The 12,046-nt window shown below is 33.7% G+C and overlaps 1 protein-coding gene across 1 annotated transcript in view; it reads right to left on the reverse strand.

Annotated features, from left to right (window-relative positions):
• LOC106067564 (importin-7-like) overlaps nt 1-12,046 on the reverse strand; it is a 57,602-nt gene that overhangs the window by 29,477 nt on the left and 16,079 nt on the right. Inside the window, exons 8-15 of the mRNA XM_056043336.1 lie at nt 11,490-11,560; nt 11,098-11,200; nt 10,501-10,546; nt 10,318-10,417; nt 6,962-7,155; nt 2,897-2,986; nt 1,153-1,318; nt 1,026-1,067 (exon numbers count right to left, since the gene is read on the reverse strand). Coding sequence (XP_055899311.1) covers nt 1,026-1,067; nt 1,153-1,318; nt 2,897-2,986; nt 6,962-7,155; nt 10,318-10,417; nt 10,501-10,546; nt 11,098-11,200; nt 11,490-11,560 — 812 coding nt within the window. The remainder of the gene's footprint in view (nt 1-1,025; nt 1,068-1,152; nt 1,319-2,896; nt 2,987-6,961; nt 7,156-10,317; nt 10,418-10,500; nt 10,547-11,097; nt 11,201-11,489; nt 11,561-12,046) is intronic.

The following is a 12,046-nucleotide window of genomic DNA, read 5'->3' on the forward strand; positions in this document are numbered from 1 at the left end:
TGTGTGGAAACACTAACTCAAAATAGGCTCCCGAAGTAGTCCGCCCAGGCAGGTAAAAAGGCAGGTTTCAATATTTTCAGAAAGAATATCAGAATGAAATGAAGCCTTTTTTTCTACATGCTGGGAATGCTTTATCATTGAAGGAAGAAATATGTCATGAAAATAAGAATGCAGTTGAAGTCGTCACTCTTTTTTGCATGACAATTAGAAATCTCAAAACCAAGAGATTGAGCAGAAGAGTTGGAAATATTTACCATAAGCGCCGATATACTTCTTGCTACGTACAAAAAGCAATTTTTAAATCACAGAAAAGATATCTGCTATGAGGAACATGCATTGGGACCACCACTGGCAAAGACCTGTTCAAAGAAGTTAGACATCATGGAGGAGGAGGAGGCTTGTTTCCTTTGAGAGAAATTTGTGGGAGTGACTACTGATACCGTTAGAAGTATGGCTGGTTGACATAAAGAACTGGCAGCAAGAGTTATTAGAAAGTAAAAACAGGACCTCTGTGGCAAGAAGTTGAATCGGCTGACATACGCGCCTTCTAAACGAAATTGCAACTCTTCATTTAGCAGGCGGAAAGGGGCGTAACCATTGTGGCATAATCGCCTCACAGATGAGCATCTAAAGTCAGCGCTTCAACTTGGTGTCTCATTAATGCATTGGGAATTTCATAAGTTGGTTTTGGATAAACTTCCTACATCCCATGAATTAGTGTAAATATTATATTCATATGAAATGCGCGGTTGATGAGTGGTAAAGCTCTAATGGGTACCTGACATTAGTTGGGGAAAAGTAAAGGCGTTTGGTCGTTGTGATGGTTATATGACACCGTTAACCGTGGACCACAGAAATAGAAATAAATGTCTGATTTTCATTTTCTCTTCTAGTTTCTGAGATCTAAACAGGACGGAGGGACAGACAGACCACACAAAACGAATAGTGTCTATTCCCCTTTCGGTGGCTGCTAAAAATCAACAATTGAAAAAGGGAAGTACATTCTAATAGAAAAAATGTCCTACCGAGGATAACAGGCTTCACATAAGGCTGGATGTAGTTTCTTGCTGAAAATATAAAATATATGTAACTTTTAGATACCTAACTGGAAAACAATTATTCCTCACTTACTGTAGACTTTTGAAGTTTTACCTTTCTCTTGTTCAGATATAAGCATCTGAAGTGCTATTGCTGCTTCCACTCTAACAGGTAAATCTTTATCTGTGCATAGTGCTGTCTTGACCAGTTCAACTGCAGCCACAAGATTTTGATCATTACGAAACTTCATCTCAGAGAAATATCTGACAACCCAGCAAGCCTGATATGATACAAAGCAGTTTATGTCTTTTATCAATCAAATGTTCAACCCAGCTTATTACTTGGGGAAGTTACATTGTTATCTTACTTACAGAACTGTGAATAAAAAATCTTTTTTTTTTACTAAAGTCACAGAAAATTTTTTAAAAATCAAATAAGTTCATTTTATAATAGAGCAATATAGGGATTAGTCGTAGGGATTTGCATCATATATTAAATCATGAATAGGTCTACAGGGCAAAATAACAATAAATATCCCATCAGATGTGTTCCATTTCTCTCTCAAGTTTGACTAATTTAGATCTAGCATTGATGTTTTCTTCACTATCGCTACCATCAGTCTCAAATGGATGCAAATCACAAACCCCACCACTATTTCCTTATTCTACATGGAAACATTAATATTCCCATTAAAATCATATTCAATTATAGCCTTAACATTAGCTAAGCATGTTCACTTTTTGTAGGCTAGGAAAAAAAAGCTATTTAAAAAAAAAAACATGATAGTCCATTCCAACGTGATGTCAATACCTAAAAACTAGTTTCATTATGGCTCTCTAAGGTCAGAGTTACTATAGGATAAAATAATTATTTAAACACTAGAAGTGCATTCATAAATGAATGCAACCCTAATTGGTGATTAGTTTTGAAATGGTTAAATTTAAAAAATATATTAATTAAATTATTTTTTTATTTAGATGTGTGTGAATTTGTGTGCAAACAATAGCTCCTCAGCTCTCATAATCACCTGTCATTAGCCTGAGTGTAACAACAATAAAAAAAAAAGTAATAATAATAAGATAAATAATAATAATGTAAATTATAATAATACATGAAAAAATTAATAAAAATTGTTGTGTACACTCCTCTTAGGCCTCATATATTGTTTTACATCATTGGAGCAACAGAAATTCAATTTAAATATCTTATAATGAAAAGTCTAAAAGAATGAAAAAGATTTGAATAGTGTTAAATTTTTCTTCTTTAATATATGCTAAGTAACAACACATAGATTTAAGTTTTTAACATAATCATAAACAGATAATAGAATGATTGCATTATTTGAAAATTATGTTTAAAATAATCCCTAGATATCAGATAAGAAAATATATTTCAGGCTCAACATATACATTTATTTGAGTGAAAATTTCTATTCTGATAAAAGGTAGCTGTTGACCAAATTCATGCAAGTACTGCACCCCTTGAATGATAAAAGTTTTTATCCCCCCCCCCCCAATCCCTTTTGTGTTTAACACTCATGTCCTCTCACATGCAATTGTGGGTGGTTTTTGCAAAAAGTTTAATGAACTGGGCTTGTTAAGCATTAGCTATTATATATTTACTACATCTAGATTCTAATCCATAAATTTTACTTTGCCTTAAAAAGTTAAATCTTTAAATCATTTTTTGTTATCAATAAATATCAGCAGATCTACAGACTAATCTAGAAGACATTTAATCCACTCTTTAAGATATTCTAGATCTAATCCTGATAAATAGATTTAGAATAGATCTGGACCACTAAAGTGTGACAAATTTTTACCATAAAATTGAAATTCTGAAAAAGCATAACACTTACCCTAGCTCGAAGAAAGCCATGTTCACTATTGAAAGCTGGATATACATGAGTTGTCAGCATTTGTTCAGCTTGCTCTTTATAGATTTTTCTCTGATAAAGTATAAATATATATATATAATTTATTTACAGTAAAAAACAAGACTAAAAAAAAACCTTTCAGATTCACCTTGTGACTAATGTAGTAGATATGAAAATATTTTAGACCAGGCATGTCAAACAGTGTTTGGCATGCAGCCCGCTGGGCCACCTCAAGAATTATCAAAATAATGTTAAATTATTAAGCATCTAACAGTCAACACTAATTTTCAAGTAAAAAAACCCTAAAAAGTATTAATCAAATTCGTTGAACCTATTGAGTATTCATTAATGATCAGAGTTTTGGAAACAAATGATTTTTTGAAAATTTATTTCAAATTGAATTAGACGTTGTATTTCGTTTTTTTTGTTTTTTTTTAAATTAACTTTGAATTATATTCTAAGTTATTTTTTGAGTGCTGTTTTTTTTTTTAACTTTTTAATTATTACTAATTGTTAATAACACATCTTAAATAAGCAATGTGTTAGACTTACAGAAAAATTATCAGTGGTTAATATTGTCATTCTATATTTCATTGACTACTGGCCCCCTATATATTCAGTTTATTCATAACAGTCAGCGGTCAGAAGACAATTTACACTAGTTTACTGACAATTCATAATTTCCCAGAATAATGGATTTTATACTAATGACGAATCAGTAACTACAGCAGCAACTGCTACTAAAAGAACAATTAAGGATGAAAATAGATCGTTTCAAGAAAGATACGAGTTCAATTATTTCTACACATCGGTATCAAATAAGATTCACTGCTTAATATGCAATTCCTGCATTCATGTGCCCAAAGAGTACAATGTCAAACAACATTATGCTAATCACAAAAAGGCATATATGCTTACACCTGGAAAAATGAGAGATGACAAGCTACTTGAATTGAAAAATAGTTTTAAAAGGCAACATATAGTATTTGTTAAACTGAAAAACGAGTCTGTAGCAAAAGCCAGCTACATTTTGTCAAACTTAATTGATAGCTATAGCAAATCATTTAGTAAGGTGATTTTATTAAGGAGTGTGTCGTTAAAGCTGCGGAAGTCCAGAAAAAGGTGAAAGCATTCAAAGAAATAACTTTAACTAGGAACACTGTGGCAGATAGAATAAATGGCATGTCAGTTAACTTGCGTGAACAATTAAAGAACAAAATAGCTGATTTTTAATTATCTTCATTGGCTCTTTTTGAATCAACTGATGTAACGGGTGTAGCACAGTTGGCTATATTGATAAGGACCTTTGACAGGAATTTTGAGATACATGAGGAACTACTCGAGCTCTGTTCTATACAAATCAAAAAAAAAATCAAACACCTTATTACTGAAAAGAAAACAAAGTATAAGGCTAGCAACGAAGAGTTTATAAATGCTAAAAATAAACTGAGAAAAGCAATAATTGAAGGGAAAAAAACATACAAAGAAAAAATTGAGAATTTCTTTGCAAAGAACAACTCAAAACAATGCTGGGAGGGATTAAAGAAAATAACAGGCTGCGCCTCAAAACGAAAACAAATTTTAGTGGCTGATGATGAGAAATTCGCCAACGAACTAAATTATTTTTATTCTCGTTTTGACAAAGAAGATTTTGTTGATCTACACAAAGAACTTTTCAACACTCTGTCCAAAGGAAAACAAGAGCCCTACGTCAATTTTGTAACGGAGGATGAAGTGACATTGTTATTTAAAAGAGTAGACGTAACAAAAGCTTGTGGACCAGACAAAATTAGTGGCAAGCTGATCAAGCTATGTGCGGAGCAAATTTCTTCTATCTTCTGTCATATCTTTAACCAGTCATTGCAAACGTGCGTAATTCCAAACATCTGGAAAACTTCAGAAATCATACCAGTGCCTAAGAAACCAAAAATAGATTGCTTAAATGATTTCCGCCCAGTAGCACTAACACCTATTGTTATGAAATGTTTTGAAAAATATATCCTTAAACAACTTGTAGCAAAAGTCAATAACAGCCTAGACCCTCACCAATTTGCATACAAAGCAGCTAGAGGAACTGAGGATGCCATTCTATTGCTTTTGGACCAGCTTTATAAGCATCTCGATATACCCAAAACATATGCACGAGTCCTCTTCGTAGATTTCTCCTCGGCTTTCAATACCATACAGCCACATCTAATGATAAACAAACTGAGTAACTTAAATGTAAGCCCTTACTTGCAAGCATGGGTTCTAAACTTTTTAACCCAACGGCCCCAGTATGTTAAAGTCAACAACACCAAATCGTCAACTCGAGTACTATGTACGGGTGCTCCACAAGGTTGTGTACTTTCTCCTGTGCTATACACTCTTTACACTAATGACATAAGAAGCATCTATGACTCAGTTAAACTCATTAAATTCGCTGATGATACTGCCATAGTCGGTCTTATTTCAGGAGACGAAACTCAGTATCGAAGCTCGATAGAAGAGTTTACAAACTGGTGCACCGACAACTTTCTAGAACTGAATGTAACAAAAACTAAAGAACTTATAATAGATTTTAGAAAGAAAAAACAAACTATACGTGAACTGCAAATAAACACTACATCTATAGAACAAGTAAAGGCATATAAATATCTAGGCATTATCATCAACAACAAGCTTTCATGGGAAGACCACCTTGGAACTCTGACAAAGAAAACAGCCCAGCGACTCTTTTTTCTATACAAACTCAACAGTTTTAAATTAAATAAGAAGATCCTTGAGACATTTTACGGCGCGACTGTACAAAATCTGCTAACATACGGAATAAGTTGTTGGCAAGGCAACGCCTCATCTAATCTGTTGCAACGTCTAGAAAACATCATTAAAAAAGCATCAAAAATTACACTCACAACATTACCACATTTAAAGAACTTTTTGAACAAACGTGCCTAAGAAAAATCGAAAAAATCTTGGAAGACAAGGGCCACCCGCTCCATCAGAACTACGCCAGGTCGTCGCGAAGTGGGCGACTGCTGTCTATCAAAACAAGAACGGAGCGGTACAAAAACTCGTTCGTACCTCACTCGGTCAGACTCTATCACCGCCACTCATTGATCAGGGAACATGAAATGCACCAAGATACCTGTGTGTAGTCGCTGAATGAACTCTTTATGTTGTCTGTTGTATTTATGTGTATTTTTCTGTTGTGTTGTCTTTATATGAGAAACGAGTCCTTGTAATCACAACAAATTTCCGTAAGGATCAATAAAGCAGTCTTAGTCTTAGTCTATACATAACACCACAACAAGCAAGGATGTTTTTGAGAAATTACAGGAGGTGATATTGCAGTAAAATTTATCTTTGCTAAAAATAGCTAGTCTAGCAACAGATGGTGCAAGGTGCGCACCAACCATGATTGTGGTTAGAAATGTTGTTGGTGCAAAAATGCTTGCAAAAATAAGTGAAGCTAATGCTAATTTTAATTTTGATCGTTTTCAGTGCATCCTTCACCAAGAAGCATTATGCGCAAAGTAATTACAGTTCCAACATGTACTAAGACCAGCTCCAATCGCTCTCAATTTTCAATGTTTCTGGATGACATTGGGCACTATGAAATCTACAAAACACTATCTGATCAAAATTTGTCATCAGTGATGAAAGTGTCAGTGACAAACAAACTTCAACCTGACATTAATAAACTTGTATCAGAAAAGATGTCAAGCATCAGGACAGCGAAAATAATGCAGAACCATAGTAATTTTTTATTAATACAGAAGTACTACAACTTTAGTTAACTAAAGGACAGTTATTCCACTAATTCTTGCGTATTCTATTGTATTGTTTCTAATTTACATAAAACTAGTAGGCTATGTTTTCCAACTGATGTTTGGCTGCGGCCCTTCAGGTCATGGTAAGTTTTTATGCGGCCCATATACCTTAATGAGTTTGACATGCCTGTTGTAGACACAATAATACAATTAAACTATTAGTTTATTTAATAAGTTTATAATAGATAAGAATTTTTTTTTATTGTTAGTAGACAATAAACAACATCCTTATTACCTTTAGCAACACTTCAGCAACAGCCCCAACCATATGAAGCGCACCATCCTTTTGTCTAGAAGTAGATGTGGGACTGGTCAAAATAGACATACAAAATCCCATAGCCTTATTTAAGACCTCTTTACGTTTAGCAGTAGCAGAATGAAAAACTGTCTGAGCTGCCATAACAGGTGACAGGAAATCTTCAAACACATCTTTAAAAAAAATATATTCAAAAAAAAAATTTAATGTTACTGCCTTATTATCTGAGATAGCAAGAATTGAACAAAACTATGGCGGAAAACAGATTTGTACGCAATGCAATTTTGAAGTTCAACATTCATTTTTTCTGTAAAGCTACTACCTATGATGTATTTGTTTGTTGTTTTGGATAGAGCAATGTTTGGGTAAGCTGTCGCTTCCCTTGCAGGGCATTGAGAGCGGGGATGCTTAACCCTGCCGCAAAAGTAACACTTGCTAGTTAATGCATTTACTTCATGTATGTATGAATTGATTGCACTCTGAGGAATCGTTACATTTGGCGAGGGAATTGGCGCGAGTAGTTGCCACCCTGTGATGATTCATATTGTAATGATTGCTGATAAACATGTTCTAGTAAGCGAGCCTGGCGTCCTTTAAACTCAAAACAGTCTTTTCAAGTAGACGTTTTCGAATGCTGTTGGACACTAGTCCATTGATAAATAAATCTCTAATAGCCTCTTCTCTGTGTTGTTCAGCAGTGACTGCTTTGAAGTTGCAATCTTTGGATAGAATTCTTAATTTCTGGCTTTAATACACTGAATGACTACACAACACAATTCGTGAACACATTCTTACGGGCGAGTTACAAGCATATGTAAACATAAGAATGACAACCAATACAGCATATAATTATCATAACAGAAAGGTGCCAAACGCCACTCCACCACTCTCGCGTTCTTTATTTCAAGTCTAGACTAAATCTAATTTCTTTAAAGAACCAAGCAACGCATAGACCAGACCTGCCTACCAAAAAAAGTCCAAATGTGTAACGCTGATGGTCAAAATGCGTATTTAGGCACCAGAATGCATAACACTTACGCGATCCACTATTTTGTCATATATATATATATATATATATATATATATATAATATTAGATTTAGATGTCATGATTAGATCTACAATCTAAATCTAGATCAATACGACAATAGAGATGATATCTAGACTAGATCTGGATCTATGTCTATATAATGAATATAATCTACTCTAGATCTGGGCTCAAGAGTGTTTCCAATGCTGTGGATCCACTTCAAACGTAAGTCTACTCCAAACTTTTGTAGGCCTACCTTCATCTTTGATCTATTCTATACTAAGACTAAGAATCTAGTCTACATCTAGACTAGATGGTAGTAGATGTTATCGATCTAGATCTAGTCAATCTAAATTCTAAATCATACTATAACTAAATTGGATCTAGATTGTTGAGTAATCATATGTAGAAAATCATAACGTAATGTCTAGATAGACTCTAGCTAGATCTATTCCTGTATAAAAAGTTATCTAGATTCTAGATTAGATATCTACAACGTCACTCAATGTGTTTTGAATCGATAGCACTTCAATATTTTTTCTATACAAATGAATACGAGAATCAGGGATTTTTTTTTACATTCGACTTTTTTTAAATGCACCAACAAAAATTTCTACTAATGAGCTTACAAAAAAAAAAAAGTCACGTTGGTGTATCAGCTAACTGACGGTACCAACCTGGTATCAACCCGCCACTCCCTCACTCTCGCGTTCTTCATTTCTAGACTAAATCTAATTTCTATTAAGAACCAATCAACGTATAGATTTGGACACAATGGGTTCCCCCACTATTTCTGTCCCCCCCCCCCCCACCAACAGGACAGCTTAGCGTGACCTCTGTGACCACTCGTAAGCTAGTGAAGAAGGGAAAAAAAGAATACGAAATGCGTAACGCGAGGGGTTAAATTCGCATCTGCATACTGGCGTTCATTAAAGGGTGATTTTGCATAACGGTGGGCAGGTGTGAAAATGTATATAAATGATTAGTCAAAACATGATGATAAAGAAAAATGTTAATCTTTAACTGGGAGGGTGGGCGTGAGGAGGCTTATTTATTAGAAAAGCATTTTAAAAATAAGTTGTTTTTTTGTTTTTTTTTGGTGTAAATCTTGTATAAGTATACTTTTCTTTGTGACACATTTTTCTGATAATTTTGTGGCTTTGTGAAATTCATGGATTAATAGACCATATCTTCTGTGATAGAATTGATGGATTTTTCAGTATTAGGGGTGTGTTTGACCTCATTTTTTTTTATGTTAAACACTTGTCTGATGCTAATGATTTATCTTTTTTGAATTCCACTGGTCTTGGGCATTATAATTGATACATAATATGTTGAAAATGGTGATGGTTTTGTTATTTAGGATGATATTTAACATTGACAAAACAATAAATTTTTCTATACAGCAACCATCAGCAGTCTAATTAACTTTGCCATCACCTGCTGGTATTGTAATACTTCACTGGCACAAAGACTTAGTCTAAATGGACTAATTAAAAAAGCATCGTATATCACTCGAACACAGCTACCATCTCTTGAAGAGCTTTTACATGAAAGATGCCTTTCCAAAACACTCACGATTCTTAAAGACAACCTGCATCCATTAAACCACTGTTACATAAGGTCGTCTCCTTTCCACTAGGACTAAAACAGAAACTTTTAAAAACTCATTTATCCCACTTTTGGTCAGAGTGTTACAAGATCATCTGCCGTCATCGAGAAGTACATAAAAGTCTATTTCATAAAGCGCTGGTTGTGAGTGTGTATGTGTTTCCTGTGTGAATGTTGTTCGTCTTTACATCTATATTGTTATTGTACAGTAGTTACGCCGAGGTTGTCAATTGTAGTCAAACTAAATTTCCATTTGATTGGATCAATAAAAATTATCTCATCAGGTATATTTTGCTAACTAATTAAAGGAGGTGGTGGGGTCTGGGGAGGCTCAATTAATAGGCATAAATGTTTTAGGAAACTTTTTTTTTCCCAAATGTTCTATAAATATGCTTTGTGGAATATTTTTCTTTTAATAATATTGCGCATTTGTGAAATTCATGGATTATTGGACATATCTTCTGTGAATGATGGATTTGTCATTATAGGGAGCAAGTGTGTTTGACCTAATTTTTTCATGTGAAATAATTGTCTGCTGCTTCTGATTTTCTTTTTATTCTTCTATTCTTGGGCATCATAAATGATATATGTCAATAAAAGCCTATTTGAAATTGATCAAAAAAATGGTCCTAAAAGTAGAATGTTGAGAGCTCAATCTGTTTTCTGCCGTATGGTATCTACTCAAGACTACTCACCATACTTGACTCTGATATACTCATGGGGATCTGATGACCACAGCTCTTCATCTTCATCACTGTGACACATGAGAGGAAAGATCACATCCTGAATCATAGTCTGAAAAATAAAATGTTCTTAATGATCATGTTACAAATGTCAAGAATATTAAAATGTTTATGTAAAAGGTACAAAAAAGATACCTGTATGTGTGGCTTAATAAACTTCCATGATAAAGCATGGCTTATTCTGTTGAATAGAAAAAAAATACATTTTAATTAGTAAAAGTAAAAAAAGGACAGTACCCCTTTGTTATGGAAAATATAAAGCGGAGCAGTTGTCGTTCTTATGTTTACATGTGCTTGTAACTCATCCATAAGAATGTGGTCACGAAATGTGTGCTGTGAAGTCATTCAGTGTATTAAAGCCATACTAAGCGGACATGGTTTTTGACTATCATTATTATGTTCATAATATCCTTTCAGACCCAGCGATATACAACGCAGATAATGTAGAGATCATCTATTACTATGGTGTCATGGCCAGTACAACAACCAATAGCCTTTATTTTCCTCTGATATCAGAGTTGGCTGGACTCAGGTGCATTCTAAAAATCCAGAAATTCAAAATCACAGAGTTCACTGACATTCAAACCAGAAATTCTTGGTTTGGAAGACAAATGTTTACCACTCAGCCAGCAGAAACCATTTCACATTTTTATTAAAAAAAAATAAAAAAGTAATTAAATAAGTAAAAGAGGTATTAAGTAAATTTTAAGTCTTTTCATATCCAATGCTTACCCCTGATTTATATAATTAAGTGTCTGCTGCAGTACACGAGGTGCGACAAACATTTTTTGCCTGTAACCCTCTAACAGTTTCAAAAGCACATTAAGAACACCACCTAAAATAAAAAAATGTAAAGTCCTGTGAGTTGGTATTGGCTTTTTGTCTACTTTTACCTTAAGACAGAGAAATATAACAATATGTAGCAATGTCATAAACCACCTAGATAAACATAATGTTGTCAGCTCCTATCAACAAGTTAGAAAATTGTGATCATGTGAGGCTGAACTAACAGAAGATCATTTGTCAGAAAATTCTAAGATAATAATAATGCATTGTCTTTTTGACTCCAAGGTCAATTTGAAGCATAAGAGCCTTTTAAAATCAAAACAAAATATTTTACTCACAAGAAAATGTTTTGAGATACCACTCAGAAAATTCTGTGTATTCCTTGATAACATTACCCGGACTTCCATAGCTAAAATATAAATATATACAAAAATTAAAATCATTTACAATATGTTATGGAAATAGAATATATAAGAAAAACTAATTCCAAACATAAACACTGTTTTGGAATAACAAACATTAACCCACTTATGTCGAAGTTAGTGATTTCGCATGAAATTGACACATTGAGTAGAAAAATATAAAAAAACAAGAATTTGAAGAAATTTTTTTATAGCATTCTAATGGAACACTAGGCAAATTCATTACTATAACATATACAATTATTGTTGCTACTCACTGTGATATGCAGAAAAGCATTTCACTTGTAATGCAACATCACATTTGCATATGAAATGTGTTCTTATGACATTCAGTATAATCAGGCTGTCATAATGTGAAATCAATATTGTGCGGTTGAGGTAGTCTTTTTTCAACCAAGGTCAGCAGAATGACCGTGGCTTAAATGACATGCGGTATATCGCGACAAAACTCCAGAAGATCCTTTAGCTTCTGA

Source organism: Biomphalaria glabrata, chromosome 10 (genome assembly GCF_947242115.1).
Source record: "Biomphalaria glabrata chromosome 10, xgBioGlab47.1, whole genome shotgun sequence".
Classification (NCBI taxonomy): Eukaryota; Metazoa; Mollusca; class Gastropoda; family Planorbidae; genus Biomphalaria; species Biomphalaria glabrata.